We start from the raw sequence: 18,376 nt of genomic DNA on the forward strand, positions 1-18,376 counted from the left end.
GGGACCAAAGTAACAAAGCCTACCATCAGTAACACACTACGCTGCCAGGAACTCAAATCCTGCAGTGCCAGATGTGTCCCCCTGCTTAAGCCAGTACATGTCCAGGCCCGTCTGAAGTTTGCTAGAGAGCATTTGGATGATCCAGAAGAAGATTGGGAGAATGTCATATGGTCAGATGAAATCAAAATATAACTTTTTGGCAAACTCAACTCGTCGTGTTTGGAGGACAAAGAATGCTGAGTTGCATCCAAAGAACACCATACCTACTGTGAAGCATGGGGGTGGAAACATCATGCTTTGGGGCTGTTTTTCTGCAAATGGGCCAGGACGACTGATCCGTGTAAAGGAAAGAATGAATGGGGCCATGTATCGTGAGATTTTGAGTGAAAACCTTCTTCCATCAGCAAGGGCATTGAAGATGAAACGTGGCTGGGTCTTTCAGCATGACAATGATCCCAAACACACCGCCCGGGCAACGAAGGAGTGGCTTCGTAAGAAGCATTTCAAGGTCCTGGAGTGGCCTAGCCAGTCTCCAGATCTCAACCCCACAGAAAATCTTTGGAGGGAGTTGAAAGTCTGTGTTGCCCAGCAACAGCCCCTAAACATAACTGCTCTAGAGGAATGGGCCAAAATACCAGCAACAGTGTATGAAAACCTTGTGAAGACTTACAGACAACGTTTGACCTCTGTCATTGCCAACAAAGGGTATATAACAAAGTATTGAGATAAACTTTTGTTATTGACCAAATACTTAATTTCCGCCATAATTTGCAATAAATTAATTAAAAATCTTACAATGTGATTTTCTGGATTTTTTTCCCTCATTTTGTCTGTCATAGTTGAAGTGTACCTATGATGAAAATTATAGGCCTCTCTCATCTTTTTAAGTGGGAGAACTTGCACAATTGATGGCTGACTAAATACTTTTTTGCCCCACTGTATGTAATGTTATGTTTTTCTTAAATATAAATGGTAGCTAATGTTAGCTACCTTAATTTATAAAAAAATGCATTAATTTTCCCTTACAAAAAAAGTTTGCCGTTTTGAAACTGCAGTAGAAGAGCAGTAACTGCAGTAATATTTTGGACCCGCTCCACTACATCCCTGTCGAAGTGGATGGGGGCGTGCTCGGCCCTCTGTTTCCAGTAGTTAAAGATCAGCTCCTTTGTCTTGCTTACGTTGGGAGAGAGGTTGTTGTCATGGCACCACCAGGTGACTGACCTCCTGCCTATAGGCCAGCGTTTCCCAAACTCGGTCCTCGGAACCCCAAAGGGTGCACATTTTGGTTTTTGCCTTAACACTACACAACTGATTCAAATTATCAAAGCTTCACCTGGTGGTGCCATGACAACAACCTCTCTCTCAACGTCAGCAGGAGGCCTCAGGAGGCTGAAAGGTTTGGTATGGGCCCTTAGATATTTGATCTCTTCTTCTAACCATGGTAGCCAAAATAATGGGCAACTGGGCATTAGTTGATTATAAAAAATAAAAATAAAAATATATATATATACAGTGCCTTGCGAAAGTATTCGGCCACCTTGAACTTTGCGACCTTTTACCACATTTCAGGCTTCAAACATAAAGATATAAAACTGTATTTTTTTGTGAAGAATCAACAACAAGTGGGACACAATCATGAAGTGGAACAACATTTATTGGATATTTCAAACTTTTTTAACAAATCAAAAACTGAAAAATTGGGCGTGCAAAATTATTCAGCCCCCTTAAGTTAATACTTTGTAGCGCCACCTTTTGCTGCGATTACAGCTGTAAGTCGCTTGGGGTATGTCTCTATCAGTGTTGCACATCGAGAGACTGAAATTTTTCCCATTCCTCCTTGCAAAACAGCTCGAGCTCAGTGAGGTTGGATGGAGAGCATTTGTGAACAGCAGTTTTCAGTTCTTTCCACAGATTCTCGATTGGATTCAGGTCTGGACTTTGACTTGGCCATTCTAACACCTGGATATGTTTATGTTTATTTTTGAACCATTTTGAACCAGATTTTGCTTTATGTTTTGGATCATTGCCTTGTTGGAAGACAAATCTCCGTCCCAGTCTCGGGTCTTTTGCAGACTCCATCAGGTTTTCTTCCAGAATGGTCCTGCATTTGGCTCCATCCATCTTCCCATCAATTTTAACCATCTTCCCTGTCCCTGCTGAAGAAAAGCAGGCCCAAACCATGATGCTGCCACCACCATGTTTGACAGTGGAGATGGTGTGTTCAGGGTGATGAGCTGTGTTGCTTTTACGCCAAACATAACGTTTTGCATTGTTGCCAAAAAGTTCAATTTTGGTTTCATCTGACCAGAGCACCTTCTTCCACATGTTTGGTGTGTCTCCCAGGTGGCTTGTGGCAAACTTTAAACAACACTTTTTATGGATATCTTTAAGAAATGGCTTTCTTCTTGCCACTCTTCCATAAAGGCCAGATTTGTGCAATATACGACTGATTGTTGTCCTATGGACAGAGTCTCCCACCTCAGCTGTAGATCTCTGCAGTTCATCCAGAGTGATCATGGGCCTCTTGGCTGCATCTCTGATCAGTCTTCTCCTTGTATGAGCTGAAAGTTTAGAGGGACGGCCAGGTCTTGGTAGATTTGCAGTGGTCTGATACTCCTTCCATTTCAATATTATCGCTTGCACAGTGCTCCATGGGATGTTTAAAGCTTGGGAAATCTTTTTGTATCCAAATCCGGCTTTAAACTTCTTCACAACAGTATCTCGGACCTGCCTGGTGTGTTCCTTGTTCTTCATGATGCTCTCTGCGCTTTTAACGGACCTCTGAGACTATCACAGTGCAGGTGCATTTATACGGAGACTTATACGTCGTTCCACTTCATGATTGTGTCCCACTTGTTGTTGATTCTTCACAAAAAAATACAGTTTTATATCTTTATATCTTTATGTTTGAAGCCTGAAATGTGGCAAAAGGTCGCAAAGTTCAAGGGGGCCGAATACTTTCGCAAGGCACTGTATAATAATAATAATATATATATATATATATATATATTATTATGATTTTTTTACCCCCTTTTTCTGGTTGTCTCATTGTCATTGGTGATCAGGCCTACCACCAAACTTAATGATGGTGTTTGAGTTGTGTGCTGCCACACAGTCGTGGATGAATTGGGAGTACAGGAGGGGACTAAGTACACACCCCTGAGGGGCTCCCGTGTTGAGGGTCTGCTTGGCGGATGTGTTGTTGCCTACACTCACTACCTGGTGGCTGCCTGTCAGGAAGTCCAGGGTCAAGTTGCAGAGGGAGGTGTTCAGTCTCAGGGTCCTGAGCTAAGTGATGAGCTTGGAGGTCACTATGGTGTTGAATGCTGAGCTGTAGTCATTGAACATCATTCTCACATAGGTGTTCCTCTTGTCCAGGTGAGAGAGGGCAGTGCGGTGCAGTAGAGATTGCATCATCTTTATATCTTGTGGGGCGGTATGAGAATTGGAGTGCGTCCAGGGTGTCTGATGGTGTTGATGTGAGCCATGACCAGCCTTTCATGGCTACAAATGTGAGTGCTACGGGGCAATCGTCATGAAGACTAAGACAATGGCTTTGAAAGATGGGCGATTGTTGTGGCACGTTTGGCAGGAGCTTCAGTGACAAAGACTGCTCAATTTGCTGATGATTCATGATATGCCATGGCCGTCTCAGTCACCAGGACTTAATCCAATTGAACTCTTATAGGACATAATGGAGTGGCGCATGAGACAGCGTTTTCCTTCACCATCAACGAAACACCAAATTATGGAATTTATCGTAGAAGAATGGTGTCAAATCACTCCAATAGAGTTCCAGACACTTGTAGAATCTATGCCAAAGTGCATTGAAGCTGTTCTGGCAGCTCGTGTTTGCCCAACACCCTATTAAGACACTTTATGTTGGTGTATCCTTTATTTTGGCAGTTACCTGTAAATACAACATAAATAAGTACTACTAGCTCAGTAGATATATATATTTACATTAAATTAAAAGACAGCAAAAATATCAAAGCACAGGACAGAAGTCTACTAACATTTAAATGTAAACACTGAAATTAGACTGGAAGACCAAGGACATTAATTATGAATATGGGGTTCATGTTCAATTTAAACCTATAATAAGCTTAATTGTGCAGATCAAAAGCATATTCCCCCATCAACACAGAGGTTAAACTTTGTTACAGTTAAATTCCCTGAGTATGAAGGTGACCCCTGATCTCAACTAGTTGCTGTTTAACAATTTCACCTGTCTGTCTGACCCAATGATGTACAGTACCAGCCAAATGTCTGGACACATCTACTCATTAAAGGGCTGTTCTTTATTTTTTACTATTTTCAACATTGTAGAATAATAGTGAAGACATCAAAACTATGAAATAGCACATATGGAACCAAAAAAGTGTTCAACAAAACATATTTTAGATTCTTCAAAGTAGCCACCCTTTGCCTTGGTGACAGCTTTGCACACTCTTGGCATTCTCTCAACCAGCTTCATGAGGAATGCTTTTCCAACAGTCTCAAAGGAGTTCCCACATACGCTGAGCACTTGTTGGCTGCTTTTCCTTCAATCTGCAGCCCAATCCATCCCAAACCATCTCAATTGGGTTGAGGTCGGAGGTTTGTGGAGGCCAGGTCATCTGATGCAGCACTCCATCACTCTCCTTCTTGGTCAAACAGCCCTTACTGGAGGTGTGTTGGGTCATTGTCCTGTTGAAAAACAAATGACAGTCCCACAAAGCACAAACCAGTTGTGATGGTGTATAGCTACAGAATTCTGTGGTAGCCATGCTGGTTAAGTGTGCCTTGAATTCTAAATAAATCACAGACAGTGTCACCAGCAAAGCACCCCCAAACCCTCACTCCTCCTTCTCCCTGCTTCACGGTGGGAACCACACATACTCTGTGTCTCACAAAGACACAGCGGTTGGAACCAAAAATCTCAAATTTGGATTAATCTGACCAAAGGACAGATTTCCACTGGTCTAATGTCCATTGTTTGTGTTTCTTGGCCAAAGCAAATCTCTTCATATTATTAGTGTCCTTTAGTGGTGGTTTCTTTGCAGAAATTCGACCATGAAGGCCTGATTTACGTAGTCTCCTCTGAACAGTTGATGTTGAGATATGTCTGTTACTTGAGCTCTGTGAAGCATTTATTTGGGCTGCAATTTCTGAGGCTGGTAACTGTAACTAACGTATCCCTTGCAGCAGTGGTAACTCTGGGTCCTCCTTTCCTGTGGTGGGCCTCATGAGAGCCAGTTTCATCATAGCGCTAGATGGTTTTTGAAGCATTGAAGGTCCCCAAGAACACAGTGGATTCCATCATTCTTAAATGGAAGACATTTGGAACCACCAACACTAGAGCTGGCCTCCCGGTCAAACTGAGCATTCGGGGGAGAAGGGCATTGGTCAGGGAGGTGACCAAGAACCCGATGGTCACTCTGACACACTGTGGAGATGGGATAATCTTCCAGAAGGACAACCATCTCTTCAGCAATCCACCAATCAGGCCTTTATGGTAGAGTGGCCAGACGGAAGCCACTCCTCAGTAAAGCCACATGAGAGCCCGCTTGGAGTTTGCCAAATGGCATCTAAAGACTCTCAGACCATGAGAAACAAGATTCTCTGGCCTGATGAAGCCAAGATTGAATGCCAAGCGTCACGTCTGGAGGAACCCTGGCACCATCCCTACGGTGAAGCATGGTGGTGGCAGCATCATGTGGTGTTTATGTTTTTCAGCTAGAAGGTGCTAAAAGACTGGTCAGGGTCGAGGAAAATATGAACTGAGCAAAGTATAGAGAGATCCTTGCTGAACCTGCTCTAGAGTGCTCAGGACCTCAGACTGGGGCGACGGTTCACCTTCTAACAGGACAACGATCCAAGGCCACTGCCAAGACAACGCAGGAGTGGCTTCGGGACAATTCTCTGAATGTCCTTGAGTGGCCCAGCTAGAGCCCAGACTTGAACCCGATCAAACATCTCTGGAGAGACCTGACAATAGCTGTGCAGCGATGCTCCACATACAACCTGACAGAGCTTGAGAGGATCTTCAGAGAAGGGAGAAACTCCCAAATACAGGTGTGCCAAGCTTGTAACGTCATACCCAAGAAGACTTGAGGCTGTAACTGCTGCCAAAGGTGCTTCTACAAAGTACTGAGTAAAGGGTCTGAATACTTATGTTAATGTAATATTAAGGTTTAATTTTTTCAATAAATTTGCACAAAAACAACAGTTCTTGCTTTGTTATTATTGGGTATTGTGTGTAGATTGATGGGGGGGGGACTATTAATCAATTTTAGAATAAGGCTGTAATGTAGCAAAATGTGGAATAAGTCAAGGGGTCCGAATGCACTGTACATTATATTACACCGTGCTCCATATTTGTTCACGTATTTGGAATTTCAAATCATCTGATCCATAGTCCTACTTTCTCATGTGTTCTCTGTCGTGCTTTCATTTTTACCAGGTCCCTATGGGCACTGGTCAAAAACATGGTCAAAAGTAGTGCACTAAATAGGGAATAGGGTGTCATTTGGGACGTAGCCCAGAATGTAATTTGTCAAAATGTAATTTTGAAATAAGACTGTCTTTGAAACACTCGTTATTTATGAAATGTTCTCAGAATAATTATTCAATAAAATTCTGAGACAAAAAATTGAATACTGTACATAAAAGGAATCCTCCTCATCAACTTAAGTAAAACAAATAATCTTATTCATATCCCAGACACTTCTACAGTATAACCCTTTCCTTGGCTTTTGTAGAGGTATGGATAGAGATGTATACATATGAAAGTGGACATGATCCTCTGGGTCCCTACTCATCGACTCCCAGTCCCATCTTTAATCATGAGGCAGTCACCTCGGTGTTACCCAACCCATTGCTTGCTTTGGGGACTGTATGTAGCCTACTGCTCCCCCGGCACATGTTCTCAACTAAGGGTTAATAATATTTAACTATGTGCACTCTGACCTCACTAATTAAAATGAATCTCACATCTGCCCACAGGATCGGGCCCTCATTACTGTGCCATGTCATTAGACCAACAAGGCCCTTGGGAGGGAGGGATTCAATATGTGTCATGACTCTCATGTGAGGACCCAAAGATCAAGTTACAATGGATCAATGTCTACAGAGCCCTCTCACCCACAGAGGGGAGGAGGAATTGGTGTTGGGGTTTTATGACTCCTCATGCCAATCGTAAATTGTATGCAGCAGACAACTCCTTTTCGTCTCTAGTACTGGTGATTGGAATCGCTTTGTTACAGAAGATTGTGCTGCCCAAAAACTCTAATGTCCAAAAGTGAACACTGGGTCAATATTTTCAATATCCGAATGTGGGGAACGATGAGAGATGGAATATGGGAAATGAATGTCTATTTTGTGACGTAATTAAAAATGGTATAAAAGTGATATAATGAAAATATTGTAACTTGAAGAGCTTTCACACTGTGTATGTCAGCTTTACATCCTTTATGATGTGTCGGAAATATCAAGGATGAAGTTGTTTTTGTTAAGATATGAATGATCGTTTAGTGTTCTAACAAGTTCATAGTTTTGATGATACTTTGCCAGTAACTAGCCACACCCAAGGGAGCTCAGAAAGCATGTCAGTATGACGGAAACGCCCCTTTTTATCTAAGTGTATAAAATATTGAGTTAAGAATTAACATACCAGACTAGGACTTAAGCTGCAGCTAGGTCACGACCCTGAAAATCAACACGAGTTGAAGACGACAAAGTAGCCTCTAACAATCAATGTTACGGTAGAGTAGCTGTTCGAAGTACTGTATCTAAGAAAGTGAATTTAAGTAGGACCATCCGGTTATTTTCTTCAAATCATCATCGACTATACTGCTCTCATCACCCCAATGGGGATCATCGACACGGCTGATTAGCTGTCCTCAGAAGACCACTCTTCCAGAAAGAGTGAAAGTAAACACAGACAACTAAGAAGAAGGACATTGTGACCTCTTGTGGACAATCAGAGCCTTACACTTAAGAACTAAGGAGAAGGCCCAATCGAACCCTTTTTACGAAGCGGTAGCCTTTTCACGAAGGCCTGGATCCAACAGAGATATACGACGAAGGAAGACATTCAACACGTAAATACATGAATTACTCTGGGAAAAGTGTTATGATTGCTATGAGAGTAGTTCCCAAATGTATCTATATGTTGTCTCTCTTTCTCTTTAACTCTCCATCTTTTGTAACAAGTGTCATATTGTGTTAGTCTGCTAGGGATCTATTTTCATTGTATTACGTTTCTAATAAATAACCTATACCATGCGTGTGTGTATCCTGTGTTATCATTTAGTTAGTAAATAAATAATCAAATCAATGTGTGTGTTACGGGATGATCAGCAAAACTCGGCTTTGTGCAGATTCAAGTCTGCGACACATTCAGAATGAGACTGACATGAGGTAATGATTAATAAGTGACTGTTATCGATATATAACATATATTTAGAGTTTAATTCGGGAGATGGTAACTATAAACAACTTCTTCCGTGGTGCCCCAAATTCCTAATGAGTTAATTGTTAAATTATTAATTTAATCGGGGAACAATTAAACATAGTTGATTCGATAAATAACAGACATCACATTAATGAAAGTCAAGTCATGTCACGACAAATACAACATCATAATATGGAGCAAGTTCTTTGTTAACTTACATTCAGAAAACGTGCTTTGTAGTGGTATTGTTTGAGTTGATTGACAAGTCCATTTTCTGAGTTGAGACCAACAACAAATACAGAACTTCGAAATAGATTCTGATGCTTATTGATAAGATGGACAAGTCTGTCTTCTCACCTGCATTTACAGGTAGTCTGCATTTACACCACAGACTAAAATATCAAGCAAGCAATCCCCCACATCATGAAAACAGACTTGTCTACTAAATAAATCAGAACTACACTGATTAGTGGAACACAAAAAATAAAGAGGGCATGGGATTTGGTTGCTTTACTCTAGAGTACAAACTTTCAAACACCACCACATAAAAAAAATCGCACTACTAAAATATTCAAGGGAGATGCATATTATGTTCAAACTCATCTGCTGTATTGAAATCTGAAATCCTTATATTAAGCAAAACAGACGACATCATTTAAAAAAAAAAATTGTGTGCGGATAGCCAGGGTCACACTCCATCACTCAGACATAATTTACAAACGAAGCATTTGTGTTTAGTGAGTCCGCCAGATCAGGTGCAGTAGGGAGGATCAGAGATGTTCTCTTGATAAGTGTGTCAATTGGACCATTTTCCTGTCAAGTACTTTTGGGTGTCAGGGAAAATGTATGGAGTAAAAAAGTACATTATTTTCTTTAGGGATGTAGTGAAGAAAAAAGTTTTAAAAAGTACAGATACCCCAAAAAACTACTTCAGTAGTACTTTATAGTATTTAAAAGAAGTTTACACCACTGGTCAGGAGGCCACAGACAAAGTGGATGCGGAAACAAATGACAACGATGACGGCTTCAGTGGGTTTGAACAATAAACTCCTTTTATTTCTACAATTAAGATTCCAATACGTTATACTAACTAAAAATGATCTTCACTCTGCTTGTGTTATTGTAAAAATCACGAGGGTGGGTGGGGGTCTCTTTCAGGAGTCGTTTTGAAGACGTCCGACTAGACGACTCTCTAGGGACTCAAAGACGGTGTGTGGGTCCTGGTCAGCGTTGATATGCACCGCCTCAGGGTAGAGGTCCTGCAGGGAGGAAGCATTGGCCCAGTACTCCTTTAGCTGCTGGAGCAGTTGGGCCTCTGAGTCTTTGGGATTGAACTGAAGACGGGTCTGCACCTCAGGACTGGGGGCTGGCTTATACAGTGAGTGGTATCTGTCGGGCAAAAAGAAAGACTAAGAATAACAAAGGACGAGGAATAAACAACAGAGAACATTGTACATCAGACTATGGGAACATCCCCATTTAATGGCACCCTCTTTTCTATATAGTGGACTACTTTTGACCAGAACCATATGGGTCTTACGGTAACATTTGGGACACAGACTGTGTTTCAAACTCATAAAAGACACACCCTCATCCACCTCGCCTTCTGCCCTTAGGGGAATCCCCGTGGCCATATTTATCATCGGTCCAAATTATTAGCCAAGCAAGGGAAGTTTGCAACATAAGCCCCTCAGCCCTCGTTTTAAATGGAGTTTGCAAGTATGTTCACTCCGGGACCTGAAACCACCCATAATTCAATTTGCGATGATTGAACATCTGCTAAAAAATTCAGCCAAAACTTTAAACCAACATTAATATGGAGAAGTCAACATACAAGTATAAGTTAAAAGGAATGTAAATAAGTTAGACATTTTGCTACCCTGACAGATTTTGTCACACTTACAGATTGTAACTTTCGATTTTCCTGATATAGTAGGATGGCTAACATTCGATGTCTGCGGATGAGTTGTCTTCTAGTCAAGATATGAAATGCAATCATAATTGTTGTAGTGCATATAAGGCACACACAACAGTTCCATGATGACTGAAAACACAACCGTGGGTTGAACAAGTGACAAATTTCCGGTCAGGAGCGGTCCATTTAAAATGTATTAATTCTTCCCTCGGCCCCTACAAGTGTCAACTCGTCAGACATCATGATACGTCATCAGAAGTGTCCACCTAATTTGAGGGCTGAGGGGAGAGGGTGTGTCTTTTAAGAGTTTGGAATGCAGCCGCTGTCTATGTCATAGGGTCAACATCCCCATAAGCCCGAGCAATGACTGCGTCGCATGACTCACCTCTCCCCAGTGACAGGGTCAATTGACCTCAGAGTGACTCTCTCGATGGCCACATCGTCTGTCATCTCCAAAAAGAAGACCCTATGGCGAGAAAGGAAATGAACATTAGATATCCATCCAGAAATAGTTGTAAGGACTGTAAATTAGCTGTACGAGCTTCATCTTAGGTTCATTTTAGGATAGGTCTAAAAACATTTCTCCGCATACCACTAATGGTCATGTACCCCACACCCACTCAGGAGACAGCCAAAGTAAATATTTCACCTACTCTGTCCCCAGCACAAGTACAGGAAGTAAAGACCCCGATCCAAAAAACAGAGATGTGTTTTCAGAGGTACCAGGTCGAACTGAGGTTACGGCTCATGATATTGTTTCCATAGCAGGGAGAAAAGTGAGCATGAGGCCATATCAGGTACCTGAGGTTCGACAGGCCGCGATTAGAACAGAGACAGAGAAAATGTTGGCAGCTGGAGTGGTCGAAGAGTCACAGTGAATGGTCTAGCCCAATTGTGATGGTCTCCAAGCCTGATGGGTCTTTGCGGTTCTGTAACGACTTTCTGAAGGTCAATGAAATCTCCAAGTTTGATGACTACCCCATGCCCCGAGTAGATGAACTGCTGGAGAAAATTGGTAAAGATCGGTACATTACGACCCTGAACCTAACCAAAGGTTACTGGCAAAGAAAAGATAGCCTTTGCAACCCCTGACGGTTAGTTTCATAACACTGTCATGCCATTCGGCTTACACGGGGCCCCAGCCACCTTTCACCGGCCAATGGACAAGGTCCTAAAACCGCACCAAGCGTATGCCGCAGCCTATTTAGATGACGTAGGGATCTGCAGCCCAGATTGGGAATCCCACTTCACCCGGGTACAGGCAGTGTTAGACGCCCTTAGGAAGGCACGGCGAACCGGCGAACCCTTCTCACGGCGAAACCTGCCAATTTTTACGTGGAGTTAGAGGAAACAGAGTATCTGGGATACACCATGGGAAGAGGGTTAATCAAACCCCAACGTAAGAAGGTGGAAGCAATTAGAGTATGGCCAAAACCAGTAAATAAGAAGCAGGTTCGAGCCTTCCTAGGGTTGACCAGTTACTACCGGAAATTCATTCCAAGTTATGCCACAGTGGCCGCCCCCACTTACCGACATGACTAGAACCAGAGGGCCAAACATGGTAAAATGGGACGAAAGGGCCACCAAAGCATTTAGTACATTACAGGAGGCACTCTGCTCCAGTGCTGGTAGGGCTAAAGAGAAGAACGCTCGGGTGATGCGGTGGTTTTTGAGTCTCCAACCATTTCACTTTGACTTAAACCCAGAGCAGGGAAGGAAATTGAAAATGTGGATGGGTTATCCCGCATGCACGCATATTTTGCTCCGGTAGCTCAACCTAGGGGTCGACTCTAGGGGGGGAGATGTGTGGCAAAGAAGGGGGGTGAGTGATAAATGGCAGATATGTGAGAGCAGAACTAATAAACGGGCTCTGCCCTCTCACTAAAATGGCCACACCGATTAGAACTACAGGTCACAAAATGTCTGACCGCCAAAACTACTATTCCCAGAAGCAAGGGGAACACTCAGAAAGTGGGGCCAACCCACAGATAACGGGTCAAGACAAACCAGGAAGAGAGAGAGGAGGGGCTGGAAGGATCTGTGAACCATAGAGAAAGAGACAATATATATCAGCTGGATTTACCATGTATGAGCTGGACTGTTTGGACTTACTTGTTGGCGTTTGGACCTGGACCTACCGAGAACCCAATTTGTGTACCGAACCCTGCTATCCTTGACCTCACCTGCGGCCTGGGTGGACCAGGACAGGGAAACACACAGGTACTGTCCTGTTCGAAAGAACTCTCATTCTGGGGTTATTTTGGTGACGGTTTCCCGCTTAATTTGTGAAACTCTACTAATCTTGAAGAAATTTGTCACAATACATTGTTAGATAAATATACAATATATTTCCTCCAGACAAACAATGATGACCAGTCACCTTTCTTGATATAAAACCCCAAAGTAAGCCACATAAGCCAGTGCCGGGTTTGGGATCGTCAAGGAACAATCACTTAGAGACCATTTCTCTTCCCTTTACTTCCACTTGAGAGAAGATGCCGGTTGGTATGCTTACTTACTACTCCTAAATGATTTTGTCTTCGAAATGTCCCATGAAAACAATAATGTTAATGCCTGAATATCACTGTGCCTAACTGAAATAATCATGAGGGCAGCTAAGAGAAAGTGAATGGATCATGACGGTCTCCTGAGCAGGCACCACTTAATAATCGCGGGAATGTCCACACGGGTCTCTCCCAGGACACGCTGCTGCTTACGTAAAGTGCCTCTAATGGTGTGGTCAGGTGGAGGAACACCATGCTAACTGTCCTCGCCCCCTAGTCCCCGTCATCCCCTTCTAAACACAGGCCCCATAGTGGTCTCTGGAGGATCATAGGATGGTGACCTCTTGACTGCATTCACCGTATCATAAATGTTTTACATTTACTTCAAGAGGAGAGTATATTGAAGGACCATTTGGAACATTTCAAATTACAAAGGATCAATGACACACACACTCCTCGGAATATACTGTGTGTGATACAGTATATAGGCCTACTAAAGCCCTTTGATATGCCTTCCATTCCATGATGTTCCCCAAGTGTTCCTAACTGTTACAGATTAAGAGACTGTGGCAGGGATGTCCTGACTGGCACATACTGAACAACATGTCACAGAGCTGTCAATCACCACTGTAAAACATTTCTAGACAAAGATTTTAAATGTATGCCTCGGAGAAAGCTTTGTGTGTGTGTGTGTGTGTGTGTGTGTGTGTCTGACTATGGTCAATTATTTTGGGGAGAGTGTCTTGAATTTTTTATGAATATTTGTCTTGAAAAAAAATAAAAAAGAACTTACTCTGCAAAGCTATTAGAATTAATATTTATGCCACCACATGAAATATTCATGGTTAAACCAAGAAGATTAAAAAAAAGACTGATAGGAGAATCAGTCTGGGTAGGGGGGTTGTAAGAGAAGAGATAATTTACATTGGGTGTTGTTTGTGGAACAGCTTGATGCTCTAAAACAAATGACTTACATAAACAAGAGTGCTCACAAGCGGAGATATGGGGAAAAATTGGAAAGAAACGTAAAGTGTGTGTGCACACTTGAATGAATGCACATGCATTTCTGTCTTTGTGTTTTAGGCATGTGGGTATATAACCTAAATTTGATGAGTGAGGAACGTACACACTTTACAAGTACAGTGCCTTGCGAAAGTATTCGGCCCCCTTGAACTTTGCGACCTTTTGACACATTTCAGGCTTCAAACATAAAGATATAAAACTGTATTTTTTTGTGAAGAATCAACAACAAGTGGGACACAATCATGAAGTGGAACGACATTTATTGGATATTTAAAACTTTTTTAACAAATCAAAAACTGAAAAATTGGGCGTGCAAAATTATTCAGCCCCTTTACTTTCAGTGCAGCAAACTCTCTCCAGAAGTTCAGTGAGGATCTCTGAATGATCCAATGTTGACCTAAATGACTAATGATGATAAATACAATCCACCTGTGTGTAATCAAGTCTCCGTATAAATGCACCTGCACTGTGATAGTCTCAGAGGTCCGTTAAAAGCGCAGAGAGCATCATGAAGAACAAGGAACACACCAGGCAGGTCCAAGATACTGTTGTGAAGAAGTTTAAAGCCGGATTTGGATACAAAAAGATTTCCCAAGCTTTAAACATCCCATGGAGCACTGTGTCCCACTTGTTGTTGATTCTTCACAAAAAAATACAGTTTTATATCTTTATGTTTGAAGCCTGAAATGTGTCAAAAGGTCGCAAAGTTCAAGGGGGCCGAATACTTTCGCAAGGCACTGTACCTGTTTTCTGCACAAAGACCCTGTCTGCATACCAAAATGGCACCCTATACACTATATAATGCACTTTGGGCTCTGGTCAAAAGTAGTGCACTGGGAAGTAGGGTGCCATTTGGGACGCAGACCTCCTCAACTAAACCAAGAGGCTCCACTCATCTGATCCACCTGTCTAGAACCAGAACCACCCCCCCCTCCCAACCCCCTGTCCTTATTTCCCCCCATTCCATCTTACCCAAATTTAAGAAATTAATGAGGGGCATATTCTTTACATCCCGCATTGGCAATGTTTACCACTGTTTAAATTAGAATGCAGGCCCTGTTGTATTATTTATAAGGCAATTAGAGGAAGTGTTAATTTGATACGGTCTGCTGGATAGTTAAAATACATCTGAGTGAGAGAGGGGTTGGGGTAGAAAGAGGAAGGCTCAAGCTGACATTTGTCCACAGCTCTCTAGGATTACATGGCCCTGCTTTATCTGCATGTCACAAATCTGCATGCATATTTCACTGTTCACAAAGACTGATTGTTTAAACTCGTGTAAGGCCTTTAAGGAGCCAAGGTGTGGCCAATGCGGAGTATACCATAAAGCCCAATGATGGCTTAAAATGTTTGAGGGGTCTGGAGAACACAATAAAATTGCCCAAATATGCCATATACAATGGGGAGAACAAGTATTTGATACACTGCCGATTTTGCAGGTTTTCCTACTTACAAAGCATGTAGAGGTCTGTATTTTTTTAATCATAGGTACACTTCAACTGTGAGAGACGGAATCTAAAACAAAAATCCAGAAAATCACATTGTATGATTTTTAAGTAATTAATTAGCATTTTATTGCATGACATAAGTATTTGATACATCAGAAAAGCAGAACCTAATATTTGGTACAGAAACCTTTGTTGGCAATTGCAGAGATCATACACACTGCAGCAGGGATTTTGGCCCACTCCTCCATCCAGACCTTCTCCAGATCCGTCAGGTTTCAGGGCTGTCGCTGGGCAATACGGACTTCAGCTCCCTCCAAAGATTTTCTATTGGGTTCAGGTCTGGAGACTGGCTAGACCCCTCCAGGACCTTGAGATGCTTCTTACGGAGCCACTCCTTAGTTGCCCTGGCTGTGTGTTTCGGGTCGTTGACATGCTGGAAGACCCAGCCACGACCCATCTTCAATGCTCTTACTTAGTGGAAGGAGGTTGTTGGCCAAGATCTCGTGATACATGGCCCCATCCATCCTCCCCTCAATACGGTGCTGGACATGCGCTGGCTTGAGCAGGGGGACCTTGCGTGAGCTGCAAGATTTTAATCCATGATAGCGTAGTGTGTTACTCATGGTTTTCTTTGAGACTGTGGTCCCAGCTCTCTTCAGGTCATTGAACTTCTTCCATTTTCTGGTTAGTTCCAATGGGTTACATGTAAACACTCTCATAAAAAAAGTGATATGGGTGTCACCTTTAGTCTAATGATGGCAATGATGCTTCCAAAATGGCTAGAAGTTTTAGAAAAATAGTGAACAGGATTCACATGGCCATATTACCATAAATAATTGGCACATAAATACCAATGATGGTTTAACATGTTTGGTGGTGGTATGAAGAACATAATAATGGGCCCAAGTAGCCTAAGTATCGTATCCCATACATCCCATTCAAAAAGTTATGCCCACGGCCAAGTTATGTCCATTACCATGTACATTCTAAGTACAGGGAAGGTTTCCTCTAGCATTTCTTGAAAATGACAAAATACAGAATAGCACATTATATATAATTTCAATCAGCAGACTTTTTACTATTTTCTACATTGTAGAATAATAGTGAAGACATCAACTATGAAATAACACAAATGGAATCATGTAGTAACCAAAATAGTGTTAAACAAATCTAAATATATTTTATTTTTCAAAGTAGCTACCCTTTGCACACTCTTGGTATATAACATTTACATAAGTATTCAGACCCTTTACTCAGTACTTTGTTGAAGCACCTTTGGCAGCGATTACAGCCTTATCTTCTTAGGTATGACGCTACAAGCGTGGCACAACTGTATTTGGGGAGTTTCTCCCATTCTTCTCTGCAGATTCTCTCAAGCTCTGTCAGGTTGGAAGGGCAGCGTCACTGCCCAGGTATTTTCAGCTCTCTCCAGAGATGTTCGAATCCGGGCTCTGGCTGGGCCACTCAAGGACATTCAGAGATTGTCCCGAAGCCACTCCTGCGTTGTCTTGGATGTGTGCTAAGGGTTGTTGTCCTATTGGAAGGTGAACCTTGATACCATTCTGAGGTCCTGAGCACGTTTTCATCAAGGCTCCCTCTGTACTTTGCTCCGTTCATCTTTCCCTTAATCCTGAGTAGTTTCCTTGTCCCTGCTGCTGAAAAACATCCCCACAGCATGATGCTGCCACCACCATGCTTCATCGTAGGGATGGTGCCAGGTTTCCTCAGGACCTGACACTTGGCATTCAGGCAAAATAGTTCAATCTTGGTTTCATCAGACCAGAGAATCTTATTTCTCATGGTCTGAGTCCATTAGGTGCCTTTTGGCAAACTCCAAGGGGGGTGTCATGAGCCTTTGTACTGAGGAGTGGCTTCCGTCTGACCACTCTACCATAAAGGTCTGATTGGTGGAGTGCTGCAGAGATGGTTGTCCTTCTGGAAGGTTCTCCCATCTCCACAGAGGAACTCAGAGTGACCATCAGGTTCTTGGTCACCTCCCTGACCAAGGCCCTTCTCCCCCGATTGCTCAGTTTGGCCAGGCGGCCAGCTCTAGGAAGAGTCTTGGTGGTTCCAAATTACTTCCATTTAAGAATGATGGAGGGCCCTTGTGTTCTTGGGGACCTTCAGTGCTGCAGACATTTATTGGTACCCTTCCCCAGATCTGTGCCTCAACACAATCCTGTCTCAGAACTCTACGGACAATTTCTTTGACCTCATGGCTTGGTGGGACCTTACATAGACAGGTGTGTGCGGTTCCAAATAATGTCCAATCAATTGAATTGACCACAGGTGGACTCCAATGAAGTTGTAGAAACATCTCAAGAATGATCAATGGAAACAGGATGCACCTGAGCTCAATTTCGAGTCTCATAGCAATGTAAATATTATGTAAATAAGTTATTTCATATTTTTTTACTTGTAATATATTTTTTCCTTTGTCATTATGGGGCATTGTGTGTAGATTGAGGATTTTTTTTAAATGTATATCATTTTTGAATAAGGCTGTAACGTAACAAAATGTGGAAAAAGTCAAGGGGACTGAATACTTTCTGAATGCACTGTATATACAAAGGTATGGACACCCCTTCAAATGAGTGGATTCGGGTATTTCAGCCACACCCATTGCTGACAGGTGTATAAAATTGAACAGATTGTCTACGGAGATTGCATGACTAACATTGGCAGTAGAACAGCCTTTCTGAAGAGCTCAGTGACTTTCAATGTGGCACCGTCATAGGATGCCACCTTTCCAACAAGTAAGTTCGTCAAACTTATGCCCTGTTAGAGCTGCCCCGGTCAACTGTAAGTACGGTTATTGTAAAGTGGAAACGTCTAGGTGCAACAACATCTCACCCGTAAAGTGGTAGACCACACAAGCTCACAGACCGGGACCGCCAAGTGCTGAGCACGTAGCGTGTAAAAATCGTTGGTCCTCGGTTGCAAGGATCACTACCGAGTTCTAAACTACCTCTGGGAGCAACATAAGCACAAGAACGGTTCATCTGGAGCTTCATGAAATGGGTGTCATCATTGGCCAGTTTGGGTCAGG

General features: G+C 42.5%; 1 protein-coding gene across 2 annotated transcripts in view; it reads right to left on the reverse strand.

The window, feature by feature from the left end:
• Positions 1-9,467: 9,467 nt before the first annotated feature.
• Positions 9,468-18,376, reverse strand: part of ak8 (adenylate kinase 8) — a 67,568-nt gene continuing 58,659 nt past the window's right edge. For both annotated transcript variants that reach the window (XM_064974080.1, XM_064974089.1), the window contains 2 exons: positions 10,738-10,818; positions 9,468-9,826 (listed from right to left, as the gene is read on the reverse strand). In XM_064974080.1, coding sequence (XP_064830152.1) covers positions 9,592-9,826; positions 10,738-10,818 — 316 coding nt within the window. In that variant the 3' untranslated portion in view covers positions 9,468-9,591. The remainder of the gene's footprint in view (positions 9,827-10,737; positions 10,819-18,376) is intronic.

The sequence above is a fragment of the Oncorhynchus masou genome, chromosome 1, assembly GCF_036934945.1.
Source record: "Oncorhynchus masou masou isolate Uvic2021 chromosome 1, UVic_Omas_1.1, whole genome shotgun sequence".
In the NCBI taxonomy this organism is placed as follows: Eukaryota; Metazoa; Chordata; class Actinopteri; order Salmoniformes; family Salmonidae; genus Oncorhynchus; species Oncorhynchus masou.